A 26,395-nucleotide genomic window follows, 5' to 3' on the forward strand; every position below is an offset into this window, starting at 1 on the left:
TTAGTTTATACCACATAGAACACTACTTTGATGAGGAATGAGCAGATTGTTTGTTGAGTAGTGTAACGCATGTTATGTTGGAAGGAAAGAATGTGCACATGTCGAAGGGATTGTTTTTATGTTTACAGTTTTTTCACATAAAGTGTAGATGTACGAGTGCAGTGAGGGTGCCAAACCATGATGTCATACCATATCTGATGATGCTTTCCAATACAGCCTCGTAGAATGTTTCAACACCAGACAGTCTGAGTCTATTATGTAGACAATAGAAGTATTATTACAATTGAGAACATCACTAACATTACATATGTCTGTAATTGTAACCTCACTTATATTTGCCAGTTATCTGTCCTGCCACTGCCTTGCGTTTCTGAGGAAGGAGGGACGTAGATGAGGGAGTCGAGATAGAATCTATTTACAGAGAGATGGGGCTCAAGTGCGAATCAGCCACACTCATCTCTCACAAAGCTTTGACGGCAACTTGAGAACTGAAGGCTTCCCATAACCGCTGCTGCCTCTATCACACTGATGGGGCCTTAAAAGGAGAGTTAAGATGAGACGTGTGTCATCCATAAGAGGAGCAAAACTGGGCCACTCTGAAGAATGGTGTCTAGACCCCAAGCGTAGATCATCCATTTTACAACAAGAGATGACTCTAGCAGCTCAAAGAGGCACTGTTCTCTGCTTAAAGTTTTAGTGATGCTTTGCAGTACAGAAATGATTTTGGCTGCAGCTTACATTGTATCATGAAATGGTAATGGGTACAGCGATCACTCAAGAATTTAGAGCCTCTGAGGATCTTCCACATCTCCACACAACACAACCTGATGCACTTTGTGAGGGTGTTATCTGATGGATGGATGGAATTAAAATGATTACTCAAAGTGTATGTTCTGTCATCTTTTATTTGCTACTGCTATTTTACTGCTAATACCGATGGGTATAGAGAACTGGTACTAAACAGGTAGCTTTTCCTGAGCCCTCTACCATCACAACATCATGATTTGAAAGCCTGCTATATTTGAGGCAGTGTGTCCCCTCAGAGTTACCTCAGTGTTAAGTTACAGTTTTGACATGTGGAAGAGACAATAAAAATAAGTTGTTGCTAGTCTTCATTGCACTTAATCTCCTTGTAATGTTTATCATTTCCTTTTTAAACACAAATGACTTATAGACATGTGGCTGAAGACCTTTTTAGACGTAGCAATGATATCATCATGTTTCATTGTGGACATCATCATATACCAGTTTGGTAGACATTGACCAACCCTAATTGATAAACACCTGGACAAATGATCAGTATTTATGTAACATTACATAACATTCAAAAGTGTGGACTTGCTAAATACGAAATTTAGTGAAATGCAACTACATGCAATAACTAAAGCAAGTTGACTTGATACTAGTATCAATAAGAGTATCAAGATATTTATCAGTATCAGCAGGCAGTATCAGTATCGATATCAGTACCAATAAAATCCTAACATCCCTAATAGTTACTGAAAAATCTTGATTGTGATTGGTTTGCAGTCCATGTCGTTTCTTCCTATAATTGTACCAGAATCAAACATGTATGATGCTGGTATTTGTTTGCCATGGTAAAGTAAACAGTTGGTGTCCATAGTAACAGTGCTGGGGCTTCAGTGTTGTAATGCTGCTGAATTTGTAAAAATGTGAACTTCTGCTATGAGCTGTTGAGAAACCATATTTCAGATTTTTTAAAGCAAACAAACCATGTTTACAAAAAATATGCTTAATTTGATAACAGTCCGTATTAATTAATACCAAGTCACATAATATGAATGGGTTAACAAACGCAGTGCGTTGTAAAAAACATCTTTATGTAAATATAGTCCACAGAAATTAAGATTTGTTTTTTTGCCTTTATCTTTACAGTGCCAGGTCCGCCCTATCTGTCAGTGGCTCAGGACTCAGAGACATCAGCTGTGGTTCGCTGGGACCCTCCAGACCTGACCAATGGCATGGACCTGCAGGGTTACCGGCTCCAGTTTGGCCGGAAAGATGTCTCTCCTTTGGCCACACTGGAATTTGCTCCACAAGAACGACAGTACTCTGTGGTCAACATTCACCGAGGGGCCACCTATGTCTTTAAAATCTCAGCCAAGAGCAGGGGGGGCTTTGGGGAAGAAGTTGTGGTGGAACTCAACATGCCCGAGAATACACCAGGGGGATACCCTCAAATTGACGAGGGTTCTAACGTGACATGCTGCTCAGTGCAGCTGTCCTGGTCTCCACCCGTGCTAGCGGAAAGAAACGGGGTGATCACAGAGTACACTTTGGCCTATAAGGAAGCTGGTACAGGAGGAGCACCGCGGGAGCTCCGTTTGCCACCCAGCCAGTCCAGCTATGTGCTCAACAGCCTCAAACCGAACTCGGCGTACGATGTGAAAATACGTGCACACACCAGTGTAGGTCCAGGGCCCTACAGCCCGCCTATCCAGTATCGGACGGTGGCCATTGATCCAACAGGTAGGGCTTGCCTGTTTCTTTCCCAACCCGGTTGGCAGGGGGTTGGAAATTGGCTAAATAAATCTGCAACAACACAAAAATGAAATCTGCCCCTCCTCCAACCACCTCCACTCCTCAAGAAAGAGAAAAGATTGATATTAAAATTGTTTGCCGTGGGATACTCACTTCACTAACCCAAACAAGGTAAAACCCAGTCAGTAAGTTATAGTCTTGAGAAAGAGGAGAGCAGCGTAGAGTTACAAGGTAAGTGCTGTTTGGTCAGACACTCCTGTCAGTCATCCTTGCAACCCAAGCACACTCACACAGCTAATGTCATCTCACATCCCCAGTTTTCAAACAAGGTAGGACCTCAGTCAAACCCAGTCACTCCAACAATATGTTTGGACTATTTTAAGATGACAGAAAGCTGATTTTGGTTCTTTATTTTATTTTTGTTTTTGGGTTTGTTTTGAGATATACCTCCCTTCCTAACCCCCTTCCCTTCCTAATTCCTCCTTTCCCCTTCCCCTGTCCCTTAACGGGACAGCTTGTGGCATGGCATCCCCCAGATGCACTGCTGCGGACTGTTGGCATGCTGTGTTTTGGGTCTGTCTCTATGCCCGCCTGGCAGCACGTTGGCAGTGCCAACCCAGACTCAGTAGAGGCGTAGGAACAGTTGGCACTGAGACCACATGGGTCAGTTGTTAATCCTTGAGTGGTCATGGGTTCAAAGACAGCGATGAGACGGGTTGGCACTACCCACGAGGGCTAGCCAGTGGGCGCACCCTTGTGCTCCATGGGTTTGTTGTCCATGAGTCTTACGTGCTGTGTGTCTTAACCAATGGCGTTGCCCTTCTCACAGCCAATCACAGCTCACCGTTACACTCACTTTCCAACCCAGGAACGGTGCGAGGGAAGAACAGCTTTTGTTTTGTTTTGTTTTTCAAACCAAAGGTTTTACTTTTGGTTCTCTTTCCTTGGACTTTCTACAGATTCAATTCACTGATACACTCTTTGTTTTGTTTTCTTTTTTTTCTTACATTTGTCCACTCAACAGACGTTCCAAAGAATTTCACTGTCAAGTGGGCCACCAAGACCACAGTGGTCCTTGCATGGAAGTTTTCTGAAAGCAGGTCTCCTTACAAATGCACGGTGAGTTTAATCTTGGAACAAAAATATCACCTCCCAGTAATACTAATTTCCATCGTACCCGCTCAAGTAAAGTGTATATCCCTTCTTACCTTAAATCTGCATCCTTACCTGCCCATCTATGTATCTTCAAACAATTCCTCTTCTGACCTACCAAAATGATACAGAACATGCAAATATTCCTCTTACTGATTATCGATTTAACCTCTGGACCATTTCTTGAACTCTAGATTGAGTACAACCGTCAGAGGATGGACGTGGATGCCAAGCAGATGAAGGTACTCATTACTGGGCTAAAGCACAACACCACCTATGAGTTCAGGGTGACCTGCCAAGAAAGCATGGACGGTGGGCCAAGACACCGTGTGGTTGCCAAGACCGCGCCACTCATTCTGGTCAAGAAACCCAAGCTGGACATTTACGCTGAGCCTGACAACATGCTCACCATGTCCTTTCCACCCATCGATAACAAGGATGTCAAGTAAGTATAGTGCACTGAAAGATGAGTTCTGCAAGCTCTGTCTGAATTATCTTTGTGGGTTAAGGTATTTAGGTTTAAGTCTCAAGATGCTTGAGATCCGATATAATATGGATTGAGATCTCAAGATGTCTAAGATGGGTTTAAATGGAATTTTAGGTAGTTTAGAATTTCTGACATATCCCTGGCAGACCTCTTACAGATCTATACTTCAATTTCCTGTCAACCCTGTGGTGAATGTTTTCACATACAATGCCACACAATAACAATAAAAAAGTCACTATGATTTTGTGCAATATGTAGATATGTGTTTTAGCCTACGTGTTGCTTGTTTTACTAGAAAGGCAGCTCTATATGCTGTATATATACAGCATCTGTGTACAATACAAATTTTCTTACAGGGACAACATGTATTGTATGGTATTGTATGGTATCATATAGTATCATATGATATTGTACCATTTTGATTAATATACTTTGCTGTTTCTAGGAACTTCTATGTGGTTGTGGTGCCCCTCAAGAGGACACCAGGAACTGTCAAAAACCTGAAGAACCCTGATGAGATGGACATGGAAGAGGTAGGACAGAGGTTATTCTGGCACATCTGAAATGATAACGTTAATTGGTTGCACTGGGTCAAAGGAATGAAACATGTAGTTGGAAGAGGCAACACCACAACGTCAGTTACACGCCTTTTCCCCTAAATGCCAAAACTGTGTTTTATAGGGAGGTACTTCAGAGACACGTGTTTGTGTTATTAACAGTTACATGTGGAAATCAAATTGTACAGTACACACACACAACACAGATGGAAGTTCATCTCAGCTATGCTAGTCCCCCCCTGCCCTCCAGCATGCAGAAGAGAGAATTACACAGTCTTCTCCCACTCTTCCTATAGCCCGGGGTCACCTTGAGTGCCAGATCAACGGCAACCATCCCTGTTGGATTTGGGATTACACACATTCCCTCTGCTCAGTGCCCGCCTCTGTCTGCAGTTTGAAATGAATGAAAGGGGTTGGATGTTGGGGGGTGTTGGAGCCAGGTTACATGGAACATTGCCAGACAGTTAGCAGCTTTTTGAATCTAAGGGTGTAGTTACACCCTCAATTTGGTGTCAGCAAGTTCACTGAAAGGGATCTTGCTCTTGTACAAAACAGGTGCTTAAAAGTCCAGTGTGTAAGAATTACAGGGATTTATTGGCAGAATGTGGCATAAATGGAAATTGATATTCATAAGTATGTTTTTATCAGTGTATAATCACCTGAAAAGATTATGAGAGGAGATGCAAAATCACCGCTAGACTACATTAAATCCTTCAGACTGGTCCTTTAAATCCACAAGTAACTTGATTAATTCAAAAATTTGATAACCTGTAATCAGTGGGTGGTGGGGTGTCCCATCATTTTATTGAACAAACCATGCAGACATATAGTGTGCCCCAATTTAAGCGTAACCAAAGACTTTGACTCAGTGCTGGCAAACAATTTTGTGTTTGTCTCCTTTGATTGATTTAAAGCATCTGCCTCTCTTAGCCTTTTTTAAACAAGCTTTTACGACCACCACATTATATAAATAAACCCTTTGTCATGAGCAACAATTAGCTCAGACTTAGTTGCTGTCTTGTTTTAGTTTTATTAGAACATCTTTAAATTCATTTGTGACTTCTGTACAAACAACAAAAACAAAATGCGATAATGATTCCATGCTTCATTATATTGTGGGCTCTTATTAAACACAGTCAAATGACTGGATTATGCTGCAGGTGTCGGCTGTTCTTACTGAGCTTGAAAAATCCAGTTTTTTCTCATTGTACCTCTGCAACCTGGAGTAACATGTAGAATGATCTAAACCTTGACTCATTTTTATCCTTAGGCCAATTTCAATTTTAATGTCACAGCTGTTGTGTCTTAGTTGCTTTAAATTTTAAATTCCTTATTTCTTTCACTTTGCATCACCATTTTTATCTAAGTTTGTGTTTCTTGTTGTCAAGCATCTTTTTTATATTCTGCTGTACTCTAAAAGAGTAAATGAAAAATGATGTGTTCCCAGTTAAAATAAAAGTTGAATGAATGAGAATCCAAAAAAAGAACATATAAAAAAGATAAAGTAAACCAATGCCCTTTCACATCAATCAGCTGCTGCGGGATGTGACCCTGAAGCGTCGTTCCCGCCGTCAGCTGGCTCAGCTGGATCAGAGGAAGCCCTACATCACAGCCTGCTTCAGGCAGCTGCCCCCCAGCTTCACGGTGGGATCGGACCACCGCCACAGTATCTGTGAGAACAAGCCTCTCGAACCTGGCCACGACTACGTCTTCTTCCTGCTGGCCGAACTCAATGCCACCACTGGGGTGAGTTGCCAGTTCAGCCCAGTTCAGTGTAGTTCAGCTAACTTACTTCTAGTCAGTTTCTTTTTCTCACTTCAGTTCATTTAATCATGGTTCGCTTCAGTTTTTTTCATCTGAATTTAATACATTTAATGTGGTTCTGCTTAATCCAGTTCACTTAATAGGTCTAGCTTGGATACACTTCCCTACAGTTTCATTCATCTTTTCATCTCTTTGTTTCATGTCCTATCTTAACTGGTACCTGATTTGTCTGTTCAGAAAATGTTTGCTACCAGCCCTTATACTGACACAGTGACGACCCCCGACACCTCGGCGGACCCCCTGCCAGTAGACACTGGTGATGGACTCATATGGGTGGTGGGCCCAGTCCTGGCTGTAGTCTTCATCATCTGCATCGTCATTGCCATTCTCCTGTATAAAAAGTGAGTTGGTTTGGAATTTTATTCATTTATTTTTGTGGAGAATGCAGTTGGGTGCACATTTGGACTTTACACTGTAAAAATAACACCGTTCAACCTCAAATGATAGACAGTAACACTCAGGTATACTTATTATATAGACAATGACATTTTGTACTGAGTAGCTAGTATAAAATGCATTACTTTGTGAAATGCATGAAAAATCTGTTCTTTCCACTCATACAATTGTCCTCTTATCATTAAAGTTCCCATGAAATGGCGAGCGAGTGCTTAGTGTTTACAGACTGAGGGCCCTATCTTACACCCGGCACAAAGCCGTTGCACCTCTGGCACAAGTGTTTTTGCTATCTTACACCAGCGTAAGTGCCATTTTTGCCATGTCTTCAAGATAGCAAATGCACTTGAGCCTGGTCTGTGTGGCCATGGGTGGGAGGTCTAAACATGAAGGCAAAACGAAGGTGTGGCCCGACGCGTTTGCTATCTTGTGCTCAGCGCATTGGAGTAAAAACCGCTTGCGCTTTAGACCAGCTAAAATGTGGTCAAGGTGCAAAGTCTGTGGTCTTTCAGCACCAGACAGCACCCGTGTTTGGCCGAAACACACACACATCTTCACAATCACAAAACACCTTCATTTATGCTCATTCTTTTCTTCACACAGGACTGTGGATTAGTAAAGTGTCATTTGAACATATTTTCTATCAGCAATAAAGTGTAATATTGAAGTTAAAAGCGTGCGTGTCTCACGCTTGGCTGAGGCACACACACACACACGTCTCCACAATCATAGAACACCTTGACAGTCATGCACATGTGTGTCTTTAAAGATAAATTCACTAATAAGGAAAAATAATTTATTTTATAATTATAAAGCCTAATAAATCTAACCAGGCCTGCAAAGTGCGTAGGGACACACAGCTGTCTGATCGTCTTTATCAAATGAGTCAGCATGACAGTTGGACCAGCTGTAGTGTTTGTCTGTGTGTTTGTTGTGATCCAGAAAATCAAGGATTAAACAATTATGATCTATAACATACAAAATGAACAAGACACTATATTTTACCACACACATCCAGGAAAAAGGTACATGTGCTTCTATCGGAGCTAGTTGGATACATCCGTGCATAGTTCTGCGCACTTCAAACTTCAGAAACTCTTTCTGATTGTTCATAGCGGGTCAGAGAAGTGAGGATGGGAAGAGGAGATGAGGATTAGGTGGGAGAGGAGAAGAAGGAGGAGCACAGACAGTCGCATAACTGCTCCTCCACCCGGCTCAGGTGGACCAGCAGAGCCGGGCAGTGATAAAAACACTTATACATAGATTTGGACCTCATGGGAACTTTAAGATACACAGGGAGTTCAACCTTTTAGCCTTTCATTGTTAGTGCCTTGCTCCACCCACTGGAAGCAATATAACTGTGATCTGTGTTTTTTTTTTCTTAACCAGTAGCACACAGTGAAGATTTCCTTGTCATTTGATGTTGAACCAGTTATTTGCAGTGTAACTGGGGAATTGGGCTATTGGGAAATAATTGCATGTTAGGGAGCATGTGGTTAGAGGGGCTTATTTTGCATTCATATCAGCATGATATTCAAAAACCCAACAATATTGTTGCATGTAAATATGAAAGAGTTTTTTTTTCTTGTGAAAAAGATGGTTGTGGGAAGTGAGGGGGTTGAAGAAAGAAGAGAGGAGGAGATTCTTTGAGATGGTGCTCGATAATTGGACTAAAAATGGTGCAATCTACCAATCAAAAGATGTCACATATGTACTTATAGAGGCAAATATTTAAAATAATACCTTAAGCAAGCAAGCAAAACTTTTTCTATGTAGCACATTTCATTCCAGATGCAATGTGCTGCACAGCGCTTGAGCAGCTACAAAGACTATGCAGATAGTGTGACATATGTAAACACAATTAATACAAACACATAAATAAATAAGACATGTAGTGAAATACTATATGTGTATTCATTTATGTCTGTTAAAACAATAAAAGAAGTGTGAAGTAAAAAAGTAGAATATATTATATTTAATAAAATTAAATAATAATTAAGACCTCTGAAAAGCGCAGCTATAACAGAATGATTTCAGTTTAGTTTTAAAGGACGATAATGTTCGAGAGTATCTGACATGACCTTGTAGGAAGTTCCAGCAAACAAATAATTCTGGAAAGAATATTACTAGACATTTCCATTATTAATTTAAAATATATGCTTTCTAGTGGTGGACATCAAACTAATCAACCTTACAGGACGTCTAAATGAATTTGCTATTCCTCAGCATCCTGTGGCCGTGGATCATACATAAACAGTCGATATTTCCCGCTTGTTCAGTTAGTTGTAGCTTTTAGTGTCAGTGACTGCAAGTCCCAGATGAGCAGTGATGTAAGAGGTCGCCCTACATACCAGGGAAGATCCCTGAATTATTTTAAGGGGGCCAGGGATGGTGTGAGTAACACAAGTACAGATTGCTGCTATCAGATGATCCCTGACTGTCTGACCTTGCCTTACCTCTATCTTGGTGGTTAGGGAGAGTAACATCTCTCCTTGGATCTCTCTCTTTTTTTCTCTCTTCTCTTTCTCTCCCCCCTTCGCTCTCCCATCTCCCCGTCCATCTCTCCCTGGTGAATAGTGTTTCCCGGGTCTGCCCTTGGCCCTGACATTCCCCTTCCCCATCTGTATCTGCACCCTTGTGCACACACATTAGCTCACACACCTACACAGACACACAGACAGACTCACGAATGTATGCACTTACTTGCACATTTCATTGGATACTCACTTGTTTTCATGCACTGATACATGCACACACACACACACACGCACATGCCTCCTCCAAATGCTGATGAGCTTTATCTCGTGTTTTGCGAGCCCAGCAGCGACCCCTGTGAATTTTAAACTGCTCTCTATTGATTTATCTCTCTTCTTGCCTCCCCCTTCTCCTTTTCTCCTTGTGTGTTGTGTTTTCACCATCTTTATATATTTATTTGACTCCTATTGCTATCTCTGGAAACAGCAAACCTGACAGGTAAGGTTTAGCCGTACTCTATTGCATTTTACAGGGGAAGAGAAAGTAGCCTGCCTCAGCAAAAAAAAAAAGATGCCTTTAATTAGTGAAGGAGAGTTTTGCGTACTTGATACGCGTTGTTAGCTCCCCGGTTCTTGATCACTAAAAGTTGTTCTGTTGTTTTTGTTGTACGTCTTCCCCTCTTTCTACTCTTTGTCTTTGTTACTCTCCAGCCGCAAAAGAAAAGAGTCAGAGCCGCGTACAAAATGTCTGCTGAACAACGCAGACATTACACCCCACCACCCAACAGACCCTGTGGAGATGAGACGCATCAACTTCCAAACTCCAGGTAAAGCAAGGAAACACCACACGAACACTGAGGAACAAAAATATGGTCTAAACATACATATAGTTAAACTGATATACTGTGCATACAAGATGTTTGGCCATATATGTACACATTTTCACCATGACAGATGTAAAGAAGGAAGTCTACTCATCAGCTTTAGATGTGACAGCCTCTCAAACGTGCAATAAGACTTGCCTCACCTCACCCTTAAAGCTGCAGTATGCCATATTATTTCATCATAATCTTGGTTGCAGGAGCTAATTTTGACCATTGCATGTCATTAATAATATTTAATTGAAGGGCTACCTACTCATTTAGTCAAAAAAAATCTCTACCTGTTCTGATTCATCCATTAAGGCTCATTTATGCTAAATGTTAGATACAGATATGGATACTGACAGAGCCTTCTGTCCATGCTCTGCTCATTTTGTCTGTATGTGAACACATGTTCTGAAAGCTCAGGGGTATGGATGAAATGGAGCAGTACCATTGGCAGTGATGGAGGGCAAGTGTAGACTTGTGAAAAGTGTGAAATCTGAAAGTATTGGGAATGACGTTCACTATCAGTTCCTTAGAAAAAGAATTCTCTGTCCAGATGTTGCAGTGTATTTAATGGCAGCACAGACCGTCACCAACTACAGCGCTGCCTCCGCTTTTTGCTTCTACTTCTCCAGTGTTACCACATTTGTTGTTGTCGGAAATGTTGACTCTTCTGCTTCTTTGGAGTAACTTCTGATTCTGAGCAGTGCCCTCTAGTGGATGTGTTGCTTCACATCCATGCCAACATAAGGATGCATGGAAGTATGTGGGCAGTGACCGTTTCATCACTTGCAAATAGCTCTCTATTTTCAGAAGTAAAGGGGCCATAAATGAGCCTTTAGTTAGCATGTAACTAGCCAATAACATCAACTCTGGGCAAACAAGGGTCATCTGGGTTCTATATGTCTTGTTGTCTTTCTTACCTTTGACTCAAGACATAACTAGCCAAGCGGAACAGATGTTAGTTTGGTAGTTAATTAGAATGATTGACGTTACACTTCAATTCTGGCAAAATGCATTTGCATGTTTGGTCTGTCATTTAGTGGGAGGGGCTTATTAGAGCAATACAGGGCAGTAGAGAGAGGAAGGTTTTGCATTATGTATGTTCAAATTTCCTACTGCAGCTTTATGGAAAACTGGTATTTTACAGGTTGGGTCTTATTGATATATGTTCACAAATAATATAAGTTAATATAACATTGTGCTGACCAGAGACTGGGCACATTTCTACAACACAGTCTGAGGTTCCCCTTTAACAACCACAAAACAAATGAATAAGTAAAAACATAAATAGATCTCTATTTAAATAGATTTGAGATAGTAACTTTTAATGTTCTTCATTTAAACCTCTAAATAAGTACTTCTGATTGTTGGATAAAAGCTGGCCTGTTAAAAAGCCATCTAAGGCTTGTATTTCATTGGCCTAATTGGGTTTCCACTCTAAGACTGTTTCCAGTGGAGTGCTCATGCTTGCTATCTCTGAAATGACAGTGGTTAGTACAACATTAGGCTAATCTGTAGGTTTTATTAGGTAAAAGGCCAACATGCTTACCTGCATAGTAATTCATAACTTTTGCTGTAATGGCAGCCACTGTTTCAGCTGCTGTAACAGAATACATGTTATTTTAGAAGCGTTTCACCCTGCAAGTTTTGCATAAACTTCAAAATCCTTATTTTTGGAACCTACTGAAGTGAAAATCAAATTTTAAAATTTGGCAAAAAATGATAATTAGCAACAGCTCTAATCCAAAAATACTGTTACTGGCTGTCAAAAGCTTATATTGGCCAACTTCTATATTATATTATTATGGGCAAATAAAGACACACAGGACAGGAGACCTCTTTTATTCAGTATTAATTTACAGTGAAAATGTTTTATTGATGTAAGACAAAACATAAATGTTCATTATACACATAACTTCCGTGTGTAGTGACAGCGGGTTGTAACATTGGCACACACATGCACACAGCCTACACACAGATTGATGATTCACAAATGATGCAACTTAAAGTTAATTTATGCTGCAGCATAAATGATGTCCATGAAAGTGCTCCCACGTCATTCTGTGTGACATTATGTGCCTTCATAACTACCTGCCAGCCATATTTATGTGTGTGCCATGTCTCCATGTAACAATTAGCCATTAATGAATAACAAAGAATTAGAAAGCGCCGTCTGTTGTTGGACTCAATGTTTTCATGTTGGAAACAAATCCTGTTTTGAAGTTCTCTGAGGTTTTTACCCGTTTCCTCTTTTGTCTCACTTTACGTCTGGTGTTCATCTGAGCTAAAGCCTGGTGTTAACAACAGAGCATATTCAATCCCACGCTCATTCTCTAAGGCTTCTCCATCTTCCTCCTGCCTCTTTTTCAGACCCGTTTTCCATCAGCCTGACTTCCTGTTATTTAGACTTCTGCGATTTGGGCTTCAGTTTGTTGTCCTTGGTCTGAATCATAGGGGAACCTAGTTTGGTTGTTTCCATTTGTTGTATTTGGTTCAGTTGTGTTCCCACTCCCTAATTACAAGCCACAATTTGTAAAAAAATGACATGATGTAAAAGTAGCATGTTTGTTGACCAGTTTTATATAAAATATCTCATCCTGCCAAGCAGGGGGACAGTTACCATGTTGCAAAGGTTGGTAGTTGATTTATGAACTTGGTCAAGAAATCATGGTTTTATAAAAAATTTATTTGTTAAACGCCCATCAGAGGGTTTAATTCATGTGTCTCAGAGGTTCCCCAGTAACTTGCACAATTCCATGATCTTACTGCAAATCTGCAGAAATCATTCAGACAGACAGAAGTCAACAAACGGCTTGGAGTGGTGTACAGACTGTTGAAAAATAAAGTGAAGCTACCCCAGCGGTGCTGAAAAAAGGAAGAAGTGGAAAGATAATAGAAGACAATACCCATCCTAGCTACAGCCTGTTCACCCTGCTGCTGTCTGACAAGAGATACAGAAGTGTGAATAACCACTGCCCTGACACCAGACTTCAGAACAGCTTCTTTCCTCAGGCTGTGAGACACTTGGACTCATCCTCCACAGTCCACCATAAGTAAAAGTTTGTTTTTCTGACTTGTTATTTAGTAAAGGATTGAAAAACAGGGAGACTAAGGGATGTGGAGGGCGTTGTGTTGTTTCCTAGGCCCCAAAATGACTAAATCCGCCCTGCTGGCTGGTTAGAGTTTTCGGTGAGTGAGTTCAAACCTGCCATTTCAGTTGTTGCACTGAAAAAAGGAGGAAGTGGAAGGTTACTAAAAGACCAATATCCATCCCAGCCTCTTCGCTCTGCTGCTTCCTGGCAAGAGATACAGAAGTATTCGCTGCCAAACCACCAGACTTCAGCACAGCGTCTTTCTTGAGGCTGCTAGACTCCCAAATTCATCCTCTCCACTCCACCAGAAAGAAAAGTTGACTGAGACCTGCATTTTGAGGAACACTGTATTTCACATCGCATTGTTCTCACCTGCTGGAGCAAATGACAGAAAAGGAGGCGGAATAAACACATCCACCCTTTTTTGCGCATTCCCTTGTTTCCTCTCCCTTTTTTGCCTCCTGCCTTTCTGTCTCCTAGCCTAGTTGTCTCTCAGCCATCCATCTGTCATCCGCAGCTAGTCTCAGCTCCATCAAAAGGCTCGGATTTCAAAATGGAGCGTTTCTCAGCTTCTTTGGGAGCCCAGTTATCCTGCTTGAGTTTGTATCTTGGAGGAAAAAAAAGCTGACTTCTTCACATCAGAGAGGAGAGATACGAGGATGAAAGGAGATGCACAAACCCACTTATACACAGAAATGTGCAAGTTCAATTTAGTGTCCTCATCTTTATCTCGCTTGGTATTCAGAGCCCTATCAGTGCTTCTGTAATGACAAGGTTATAATGGCCATTCCTGCTATTTGTCTCTCTGACTTCCAGCGCTTTCCATTGTGCCCTCAACCTCTCTTCTTTAAATAATAGAAACACTTGTTACAATTTCTTGCTCTCCTTTACATAACGTTCACCAATACATGCTGAGACCTCTCTTTATATATGACAAGCACTCTCATTCGACATCCCTGCCGTTGTTCCACGGGATTGGATGATGTTGTTATCTCCGCACCCGGGGAATTTAATTTGAATGGACATTTTAGCCCAATTAAGTGGGCCGGTGAGCATTTGTGAACATCCCCATCAGCTAATAGCGACCATTGTTCAAATGAGCATACTCACAGTGCACTTCTACAAGGCCTCTCCAATCCAGCAGAACATATGCCACATCGGCAATGTGTGCTCACTGACCCCTAGTGCTAGGGAACAAAAAATATGTTTTTGATTAGGCTTCCTACAAGCTAAGCTTGGCTAATGTGTTCGGGAGATTGTGTACGTTGTATGTGTGCACTTGTGCATTTGTGCTTTAAAGCCTCTAGGTCATGTGACAGCCTCACAGTGACATCCCACAACTCCTTGGGGCGCAGAGTGGCTCGTTTTGTCATTATCTTCATTGGTGCCTGGGGTTTAATTGGCAAATGGGGCCAAAGTAATGAAGCAGCACGACTCAGAGGATATCTACTGTCTATCTCCTACCAACCCCCCCTTCCCCATAAGTACTCATTTTTTTCTCTCTCATTTTTTTTTCACTCTTTCTCCTCCTTTGTTTCTCTCTTTCTCATTTTATTCCTCTTCTCCCAGTATTGCAGGTAACCACTGAATGGGCAAACACATAAAAATATTTAGGAAAATTTATTAATGTCTGTGTTCCAATGCATCTAGGCTAAAATAACTAAATTTCTTTTTTTTTTTTTTTCAAAATATGACCTTTATTTTCCGATTTACTCTGTATCTCCCAAGACACATTGCCCATTATGGGTATAAATTTAACATTTTCTCCTTTTTAAATAGCGCATATGCAACCTTTTAACACAATTTATTTAATTAGCTACTTTTTGTCTTGTTTTGCATACAAAGTTTCAAAAAGTGAGAAAAATTGAAGAAAAGTTGTTGTGGAGTAAGGGCCTCAAAACATAGTATATTTTATCTGAGTGATTATCCCTGTTTATAACCTTATGTCTGAGTAATATATTCTCTATGATATATACATTCAGTGTATGATTATCAAAGTTGTGAAAATGCAATTTATTATTTTTCAAGAGGAACATAAAAATTATTCTTAAAAAATATTATCTTAGACAGAATCACCAAAAATATTTTAAAAAATAACGACACTTAGCTCACAAATCATGAGTGTATTTTTGAATGTTGGTGGGATATAGAGTTCACCCACTTAAAGCCCCTCCCCCTCACAGCATGTCAAAAGAAATCATTTAAGGGGTAAAAAGCTGGTAAACTATAACAGCCAAGCTGTGTGTGTGTGTGTGTGTGTGTGTACTCTCAAAACCCCATATTCTGTACTAATTCATATAAATTCACATCATTACTGTTAAGGCAAATATCAAATCTAAAACAGATTAAATTAAATGCCAGGTGAACTGAGTTTCACTCTGGGGTTACTCTTCAATATATCTCTGATACATTTTCTATTTATGCCGTCTCCATCTGTGTCTCTCTTTATCTTCTCCCTCCAATACAGCGCCGCGTACGGCACTTCACGCCCCCATAATTCTGTCAGGAGAAGAGACTTCCACATTTTTGAGTATGTAAAAATCAAACATTTTCTCACAGACAGCATCACACACTTGCAAAAAAAAAAACAAAAAAAAACACCGACACCAGCCAATCGCTCGCGTGCATCAGCAACCTGCTTGTTTCTCCAGATTACAGCGACGACTGCAACAACCATGCCCTCCTCCTCACAAACACACACACACGCTTACACATAAACATAATCAGACATGCCTCCCTCCTGCTGTGATGAATGACGTTTGGAGACAGTGGATCAGAGCACCCCCCGCTAGGTTTAATTAGTCATTGTCACAAATCAATTAGGCGGAGGGGGAAGTTCGATGTCTTCATCTCTCCACGCTCATTTGGCGCCACTGGCCTGATGTCCCCTCGCTAAGACATCAGTCAGATAAACCCAGAAAAACTCAGTCTCGTAACTTTTTTTTTTTGCAAAATTTTGCAGAATTGAGCTTAGAACAGTTATTAGCCTAACTAATCACGCTTCTTATGAAGGAATTAATAATAATAAAGCTCATGAGACTGGGACTGACCTTCTTTTCCCTACCTTCCTTTTTACTATATCAGAGAAAGTGTTTCTGGCACCAGACCTTTTGGAAAAAGAAGAGAAAGTTTCTTTTAGAAAAACAAACTTCTTTCTCAAATTTCCTTGCTTTCCATTTCTCTCCTCTCATACATGCTCTGGAACAAATTATCTGTTTTCTCTGGATCAAAGTTACCATCTCTGGGTGATGTGATCCTTTCTTATCCCTAAGCGACCCTGTTGATCTGATTTCAGCTTTCAGCCCTGGCAAAACTTATTTCCCTTCACTTGATAGGCAGGTTGGCAGCATCCCATCAAGCTGCATCTCTTAGCCACATGTCCAGTTAATGTTGTCACAGATGGCTCCTTTCTGCTTGAACAGTCGAGGAGACCTGAGTCTGTACCGGATGTAGCGTCGCTGGCTGCCGCCTCAGAGGACTTCTCCTCTGGAGCAGATAAGACTTTGAACCATCAGCGTACTCCTCAGAGCTCTGACTCCCATCAGCTCTGGCTCCACAGCTGTCAGCGAATAATGTGGACACTTTTCCACACCTTTCAGTCCTGATGCCTCAGCAGCAAGCCGCAGACAAAGGAAACTTTCAGCATTAGTTTTCATCAGGAAACATAATCTGTTTTTTCTCTTTCTCTCGCCTGTCAATGAGCCCTTCCAACTATTTTTTCTTTCTTTCTTTTTTTTTTTTTTTTTAAAGCTTCAAGATAGCAAATCAATTTTCTTATCCCTGATCGCTATGACCGCTGATACGAGGCCTGACAGAGGGGTTTTCTCAGCTGGGGTATCAGAGGCTGACGCCCATGGCTAACCAGTGTGCTCCTGGGGAGGACTGTAGCTGTTCTGATCTGATAATGTATGCCCTACTTTTTCATGGTCTTAAATCTGTCAGGCCACCGTTGACACATGGTAAACTGTTGGTAAAAAGAAATGCACTATTGCCTTTGTGTTTTATTTCTTTCCCTTTTGTCATTTTGCACATTTTTATGTTTTCTTTAGCCTTTTCTGTTGCATTACAGCCTTTTGAAAGCATTTCCCTTATGTTTGCTGTTCTTTACAGATTCTGGTCTAAGCAGTCCTCAGAGTGAAGCAGATTTTGACTATGAAAGTTAGTCTCTATGCTTTTAGCATTTGCGTACCAGCTTTCTTTATCTTTTTTTTCTAGCACTGCTTGCCTCCATTTACAAATACATAATTTGCATTTGTTTGTTTTTTTCACATTATGCAGCAAAATTTAAGCACTAATTAATTTGATGTTGGTTTCTATTGGTATACTGGGCTGTTTTGTTTCTTTCTTTAATTGGATGTCAGTCACTATATTCACTTGGGCTGTTGGCTGTGCATTAATCCACCATGCATAAATAACCTGTGCGATCACTTGAACTGCTGATATAGAGATAGCTGAGAGGTGTTTTTTCTTTTACAGGAGTACAATCTCTGTTATCCCTCTTTCTCTTCCTCACCTCCTTGTTGTTGTTCCCCCATTTTCCTTCCTCCTCCTCCTCATCCTCCTCCTTCTCCTTCACCACCACTGCTCCATTTCCATTCTGAAGTAACAGGTCTTTTCTGTGCTCTGAGATAACGAGCAGAATTAATTAAAGCGGTGGCAAACAATGGCTCGACATTTGATCACCCCCTCTCCCTGCTCACTGCGAAAGGATCATCCGAGAGAAAAAGCAGTTTCTGGTTTTCTTCTTTCCCCCCTTTTCCCCCTCCTTTATTTTCTTTGCTTACCCACAGACAGACTTCTTCCCTTTTATATGGAAATACGCAACATCATAAATAGGCTTTTGGAGAGAGACTGCTTTGGCTTATCAAAAAGAATCATTATATTTTTCAGGCGCATTGACTGTGGATCGGGAGATTGGAAATGTGTAATTAGACGCTAGTTTGTTTTTCTGTATTCATTGATCACGTTGTTGATTGCAGTGAAAAAAAAGGGGGAATCTGTACATGGATTGGAAAAAGCTGTGAGATGTGTTGAAGTGAAAGATGAGGAGGGGGAGGGAATAACAGCAGCTTGTCCTTGAGTGACTTTGCTCAAGTATGGGTCACGGCAAAGCGAATTTTTGAAAGTAAATCTTTTCTTGGATAAACACAGCAATGTGCCGTGTAGTCAGTGTGTAAATGATAAAATGAATAAGAGAACAAATCAGGCGCGATCGACTCATTTGTCTTGAGAACAAAACAAATGGCTGAGGCGGGAAAAAAGACAGAAATAAGCAAACAACACAAACAGATTAGGTTTAGCTGTGAGGTTCATCTGTGTAAACATGACAACGTATAGCTTTACTTATGTTGGCAGAGGCAAAAGTGGTGATGGATTTGCACTTTAACAGGACAGTTCACCCCCAAATCAAAGATACATATTTTTTCTCTCACCAGTGCTATTTATCCATCTAGACTGTTTTTGAGAGAGTTGCAGAGTTTTGGAGATATCAGCCACAGAAGTGTCTGCCTCTCTCAGATATAAAGGGACTAAATGGCACTCAAATGGTGCTCAAAGTGCAAAAATACGAAAACTCAACGGCAGTGTCTCTCTTTTCTTTTTAACTACATTTTTTGAATTTTTTCCGTAGATAGGACAACAGAAGTTAGGACAGGAAAGGGAGAGAGAAAGGGCCTCAGGTGGGAGTCGAAGCCACGGCCACTGCAGAGGACTCACAACCTCAGCACATTGGGCGAACACTCTATCAATGAAGCTACCAGGCCACCAACAGTGACCCACTTACTGAAGATAATCCACAGACCTTGTTGTGAGCAGTTTCATGTAGGAATTATTTCTCTCTGCAGTAGAATCTACCAGAACTACTTTCATTCTACTAGAAAGAAATCAGTTCCTACACGAAACTGCTCATAACAAGGTCTGTGGATTATCTTGAGGAACCGGATCATGATTTCTGGGAAGAGACGTTGCTGTTGAGTTGTTTAAATGTATTTCTTTCACACTTGAGCATCACAACCCGAGTCCCATTTAGTCCCATTATATTCAAGATAATGCAGTGATGTCTACGGCCTGTATCTCCAAAACTCAGAGACACAGGAAAACGTTCTAGATGGATGAGTAGTGCAACAGGTAGCAGGAAAAATATGTGGTTTTGATTTTGAGCTGAGCTGCCTCTTTAAGTATTCAAATTGTTTTCATACAAGTTTCCCGAAATATTCTACCAAAGTTTGTGGGAATAAACAAACGCTGGTAAGTGTAACCTTCAGCCAATCCCAAGGGCAGTGCATCAGACTTTATTTGGAGGTATACGTAAACATTCTGGCCTGATATATCTCTCTAACTGTAGCAGACACTTATACATGCAGACAGTAATGTGGGCAGTAAACACAAACTGAAAGGAACTGATGGAGTTTGAGCATGTCAGTAACACACACACACACACACACACACATACACACACACACATACACACACACACACACACACACACACACACACACACACACACACACACACACACACACACACACACAGACACACAACACAAACATTCTTTGATCTCCCCTCTCTTGTTCTCTCAAGGAGAAAGTGAGGGCCCCTCATTTGCATACGCATTTACTTATTTTGCTCATAGCTTCTGATACCTTTTCCCTTTGAATTTGAGGGAAGCAAACTGACAACCAAATTTAATTTGCAATATTTCTTCTTTTTCCTGATGCTCGTCTCAATTAATTTCCACTCCAGACGCGATTAATAACTCCGTCTCATTCTCAAGTGGTGCCACTGGGATCGCCACACTTTGTCAGAAACTAAAGAATGAATAAATAAACACAGCTTTGTCCACATACACAAATGCAATTTGTGTTTCTCCTGTTACCTTTCAAGAATTTGTTTGAGTTTATATTAAAAGGATTTTTCAAATTATTTGATGTAGGGTTGTATGAGGTACTTACCAGTAATAACAAATAAACATATTTTAGCCACTTAGAAAGGTTTAAGTGTTTGCTATAATATAGAATATTTTCACTGCTTTACTTTGCCATCACAACCTTTTTTTGATGGGAAATCACCACAATTTAATGAATATTGCTCTCTCCAAACCAACTTCAGTGAACATCAGTGAAACCAATCTATCCTTTAGGACACCAAAGTCACACAATAACATGAACAAACTAACAGATGAAAACAGTGGTAGCCCAGCAAACCAGTGTTCTGCGAGGTAAAGTTACAGATTTCGTCTATGGAGGTTGGTTACTTCGAAGAGAGCGATATTTGGCTTATATAATGGTGGTTTCCCATCAGAAAAGGCTGTCTGATGGCAAAGTAAAAGAATTAAATTATTTTAAATATAGCTTACAATCAATATGACTAATTTTTTAGATAGATCTGTTTCTCCACGCCGACCATCTGTAGCTAATACACAGACTATTGATAAGTACCTCATACATACAACCTCATTTAAAATAATCCGAACAGTCCCTTTAAGATGTCGAGAAGAAAAAGAAATTCAACATGGTTGTTAGAAAATAGAAGAAAACTGTTAATTTGTAGACATAAAATAATCTGTTAAGAAGGGCATGGGTGTTTGTTGCACAACTCTCATCAAGTAGGCTGTTAATGCGGTGTGTCCATTCATTTTCCGGAGGATGTCACGGCATCCAGTGTCATCTTCTCATTTGTGTCATATGTGCATTGTAATCTTTGTTAATCTTCATGTAATTGACACAGCTGTATTGTTCTCTCAGTGTAAAGTAAATTACCATCACTAATGAAGACTGTCAGCACAAAGAGTTGGGCTCCGTCTCTTAAGTGCAACAAAAGCAGCCAAAACACCAGTGACCCCCTTGACATTGGAGGGATATTAAGCATTGTGAGAACATGAAAATCAAGGATGGTTAATGTGATTATGCCGGTTTGCACGCCCAATTAAGCCTCCGTAACTTTTTTTTTTTTTTTTTTTGTCAAGAGATTTCAACATTTTGTCGACATTTGACCTTGTCACTTGGCAGGGAATGAGACCTCTTACTAAAAATATGAAAGTGTTAAGCACTGCCTGCCCGCATGCGGGGACAGAGCCACAATCTATGGCTGCTTCACATTCCATTACATGGCCTCAGCATTATGTTCGTAAATGGATTAGTGACTGGAGTGCACAGCAGTGCTGATAATATTGTAGCAGCGGCGACGCAATATTCAGTGGATATTGGAGCAAGCTAAAAAAAAATGATAAATGTCACACTTTTCCCCCACTTGAAAAGCCGGTTCTTTCTGGGGATTCCTTGAGATAAATGGCAGAAGGGTTTTGGAGGAGACTGTACCGGACATGCACCTGAGAGTGCTTTTTTTTTTTATTGTGATTTTGGAAGGTACGGGGTGTTCATCTCAGAGCCAATGTTCACTGGGTTGATGAAACCAGCTGATGGAGGAAAAAAGCAGAAACAGCAGCTTGCTTGCTTTGTACTGGCTGGCTGGAATGGAGCAGCTCACTGTGTCACTCAGCATCACTCACACTCCTAAACCTCCTTATTCCCCTCCTCGCCACCTCCCTTCCCATGAGCCCCCAGGTCAGGGCTCCATTCTTGAATATGTACCCTTGGTAGCACTTTATTTTCCACTACGCTAATGAGACGTAACAAGCCGTACTTTGTATAAAATTAGACCAGAACTAGAAATATGTTTGTTATTAGACAGTATTAGTCTCTATATTAGATCTTTATTTGAGAGTAATTTGAGCCACATTACAACAGAACTGTACTGTAAAATGAAATCAGTTACTTAAGACACAAGTAACAGTTTATTTGGCACCATACAGTTGACAGAGTAGTTCTTTTGTTATGTGTCTCTAATTACCCTCTAATAAAGTTTAATAAGGGTCTAATAAAATATTTAATACTGTTGAATAAAAGCATATTATTTATAGTTTTTGTTTAATTTGATAAAAAGTATGGCTCCTTGCATCTTGTTATTGTACTGTAAAATAAAGTGTGACTGTACGTTTTTAAAGAGATCAAAACAGTCAAAGTGGTCACCATGCTAACAACACAGCATAACAAGAACATTAAAGAATCATTAGAAACAGTCCTGTGGGATTTGTCAGCTCTGATCCAGACTGTTTCATAGCTTCCCTCTCATCTTTCTTTTTGATTGAGGATGGAGCTGAAAGTAATAAAGTTTACGTTCTGAAAATAATTATATGTATAGGTAGCAAGAAAAAAACTGTTGACTTGAGTCTGTTGGATCTGCCTCAAGTAAAACCATCCTTAGTCATATTTCCACTACAAAGTTGCTTTATTTCTACCAACTAGTGATCCAGTATTCTCTTTTTTGTGCTGTAAGTAAATATCACTTTTGATTATCTTCGATGAGGAGCGCAAGAGATTTTTGTCAACATAAGCATTTCATTGATTCGGAGAGTAAAAAGCACTGTTGTGTTTCTTGTCTGTGATTTCACCATCAAAACCTTACATTTTTCATCTCGTGTCATTTTTTAACTAATTTCCCAAGCTATTAAAAATATCGACGCCTCTGAATGTTTGCAACATAATTGGTCTGTGTTTTTCTCAGGCGACACTCAGCAACATCGGTCCTACTGGTCCGTCTATGTGTCAGCATTACGGTCACTGTGGGAATTACTACAATTTGGTCCGTGTGGGTGTATGCTACCAGCTTCTTTGGCAAATAATCAATCACTCAACAAGGCTGTTTTTGAGCTCTGGCCTGGTCCAATCAAGTGCCCATAACATCACCGATCAATACATTTTGCTGTGTGTGACATTCACCATGTTCTGCACAAGCTTCCTCACCACTAAACCCAAACTTTCATTGTTATGTAAGCAACAAATCCTCACCCATAAATCATGTCTTGTGTGATTTTTAAGGTTTGAAATTCTCCAATCTACTGTACTGATGAACTTTTCTTCTTTTCTTCCCCTATGTGGAATCTCTCTCGATTTTTTGGCGAGCAGGTATGATGAATCACCCTCCCATCCCTATCTCAGAGTTGGCCGAACACACGGAGCTCCTCAAGGCCAACGACAACCTCAAGCTCTCCCAGGAATATGAGGTGAGTGGGCCAAAGAATCAAAGGTCAGAGTTTCTTCTGAGTATTGATTTCTGTCTGATTGTGTTTTCATTGGAAGGCGACATAAGAGTGCCTGCTCTCCCCTCGGGGGAGATGCCTGTTTCTCTTCTTTTAAGTCCTCGCTTCCCCGTTGTTGACAAAGCTGCAGCTGGGGGTGCTTGAGCAATTATGAAATATCAGTTGTTCTCAGACACTTATTTCCTCAAATTTATTGGCAGCCTCAACCTGGCAAAGCAAGACGATTGTCGTTTTCAATTATATAAAATTTCCCTTGGCGGGTTGTTTCAACTCCTGAACTCCCAAATGCAATTTCCTCAAAATTCTTGGCTAAATAAAAGAATCATTCTACTGTAATGCATCCAGTTCTACATCAGGAAACATGGGTAAAATTAAAAAAAGTTTAATATTTCTGCTGCAAAATGAAACATGTCCTTTTGTGACATCCAAATGTGTCCTCTTACTTACAAAATTGAGCAGCTGCATTTCACTGAGGACGCATGAAGGAATTAATGACGCATGAATTAAGGACTTGAGAAAATGAAATCTATTTGAATAGCAAAATGTTCTTTGAACATTCATGATTGAGAATCATAAATTACAGATTGAAGGTTTCAGCTATCTTAGACATGTACTTTAAGAAAACATAATAAATGTAATGGTTCAGTAATCTTGTATATTATCTCCTACCTGTGGTGCTATTTATCCATCTAGATTGTTTTGGTGTGAGTTGCAGAGTTTTTGAGATATATGTAGAAACAACTGTCTTGTCTACCATAGACATCAGATGTTTTTGTTGCATTTTGAATGTCATCTAATTCCATAATATTCAAGAGAACATAGAAATCTCTGCAGCCAATAGAGCCTTTTCTGCTGGTAAATTTATTGACTTTTTGTTGGGGGAGCATAGGTGCTGGCCAACTATTATCTAAACATGTTAACTAACATTAGCTAGCAAGTTTTTTGGCTTGGCAGCATGGTGATTTTTGTCATTTTGCTAACTTAATGGGTTGCACGAGTGACAGATGCTGCTCTGAGATGCACTCAGTGGCACAATGCACATCCACTATGAGACTATTTTCACATCTAATGCAGTGAATTAAGGATTTATTTTGACCAAACCAGAGCTGGTGATTGTTAGAGCAGTGGAAAGACTGACCAAGACGGGTTTGGTGAGTTTTATTTTGTGTCTGTCTGACAAACAAAGTGTGTTTTACAAAGTCAATTAAATCTTGTATGAGTTCTGTAAGAGAAACTTGAATTCAGATGGGGATTGGTTGCATTTTTCAGTTTAGTAAGGAAAAAGTGAGTTCATCTTGTTTATTTTGTTGTGGCTCGCTCACATCTGCCAGCTTTTGTCTTATCGGGTTAAACCATAGTTGTCTTTTAGCTGTTTTTTTTTTTTGACTGGCAGTGGCAGCTGGTATGTGATAAAACTTCAATTTTGAGCTGTAACTACTTAGATTCTGGCACCCAACAACACAGCAAGATGACATTTTCACTTGGTTATGTGGCCTACTACTCTGAGGTGATTTCTGTTTGCCTCCAGTTTCTTCTTTGTTTTTTTCTTAGTTTTGCTTCCTACTAACACTGTGATCTAATCACAGCATCAGCTCTGAAAGGGTCTGTATCTCCAAAACCTCCTCACAACTCACACCAAAACAATCAAGACGGATAAACAGCAACACGGGGAAGAGGCAAAATATGTATTTGTGATATTTGTGTGAACTGTCTCTTTAAAATTCTTCACATCCTCCAATGAACTTTGAGTAAAAACATTCTTTCATCCAAAAATGGAGATATAGTCTGGTGTATGCAAAACTCCATTAACGTGTTTTGGGGAAAAGCACACTGGCAGTCAGGCTTTAACGTAGTGTGTGTGTGTGTGTGTGGGTGTGTGTGTGTGTGTGTGTGTGTGTGTGTGTAGAGGGGGTAACTGAGCTGTCTGAGCTCTGAGACCGTGGCGGTTATAAATGACACCAGAGTTGATTAGAAATCAGGAGTGCTGAATCAGCTCTCGTTTGCATACAAGCAATATCCCCTCCTCGCCATCCCTAAATCACTGCGCCTGTCGCCTCGCTGCACGCCAGCATAACGTAGGAAGCAGGTACGCCGGCATAGATTGCTGTCATCATGCCTGCCGGTGAATGTTGGTGGATAATGACTTCTCATAGCCATCCAGTATTTCTTTGGTATCTATTATTCATAAATCCACATCCGGGCTGTGTACCAAATGGACAAGCTTGTTCCGTTCGGGGGGGAAGAGAGACGAGAGACGCAATGCCAAAGTTGACGCTTTGCTACGACTACAACTTCTAATTACTTGGCTTTGAGAGACCATTAAAGCGCCCGCTCGTCTCCTCTCCCGCTCTGTCTTTTTCACTCCCTCCCTGTCCCCCCTGCCCCATCCCGCAGCCACCCCCCAGGAAAAATAAATGACCAAATTAAATAGAGAAGTGTAATTTTAATTTTGTTATTTTCTTGATGAATGGCTGCTCGTCCGGGTGCCCTGGCTTGCCAAGCGCAGCTCTACGGGGCTTTGACTGATTGGTTTTTAGCCAGGCGGGATGTGAGGGAGGAGGAAAAATGGAGGGAAGAGGGGAGAGAAGAGAAAGGAAAGAGATGAGGTGGGGGAGGCTTGGTTAATGATGAAGATTCAGTGATGGAGGAGAGAGGGAGAGAGCAGGGCATCTCAGCTGGAGTGCGGAGATGAAGAGGAGATGATCTGACATAAAAACGGTGAAGAAAAGGTAGCGATGGTTTTACCTGACGATACTGAAGCCATCAAGTTTGTTATCTATCTGCTGTCAGGCGGTTAGCAGCAATGTCCTGCAAAGAATGCTTTCCTGACAGGAGCTATCATTCATCTTCAAACATGTCATTGTGGATCAGAAGGAGGACGAAGTTCTGCAGTAGGTGTCACAGAATTTGAGCAATTATTGAACTGGATCATTTTAAGAAGTAGTTTTT

At 40.7% G+C, this 26,395-nt stretch overlaps 1 protein-coding gene across 1 annotated transcript in view; it reads left to right on the top strand.

The window, feature by feature from the left end:
* The window catches only part of ptprsa (protein tyrosine phosphatase receptor type Sa), a 309,811-nt gene that overhangs the window by 246,447 nt on the left and 36,969 nt on the right, over positions 1-26,395 (top strand). Inside the window, 9 exon segments of the mRNA XM_084723307.1 lie at positions 1,897-2,490; positions 3,527-3,621; positions 3,849-4,099; positions 4,587-4,674; positions 6,232-6,444; positions 6,700-6,863; positions 10,101-10,216; positions 17,461-17,508; positions 23,313-23,410. Of these exon segments, the coding sequence (XP_084579433.1) occupies positions 1,897-2,490; positions 3,527-3,621; positions 3,849-4,099; positions 4,587-4,674; positions 6,232-6,444; positions 6,700-6,863; positions 10,101-10,216; positions 17,461-17,508; positions 23,313-23,410 (1,667 nt within the window).

Source organism: Lutjanus erythropterus, chromosome 7 (assembly GCF_056507025.1).
Source record: "Lutjanus erythropterus isolate fLutEry1 chromosome 7, fLutEry1.hap2, whole genome shotgun sequence".
Lineage (NCBI taxonomy): Eukaryota > Metazoa > Chordata > Actinopteri > Lutjaniformes > Lutjanidae > Lutjanus > Lutjanus erythropterus.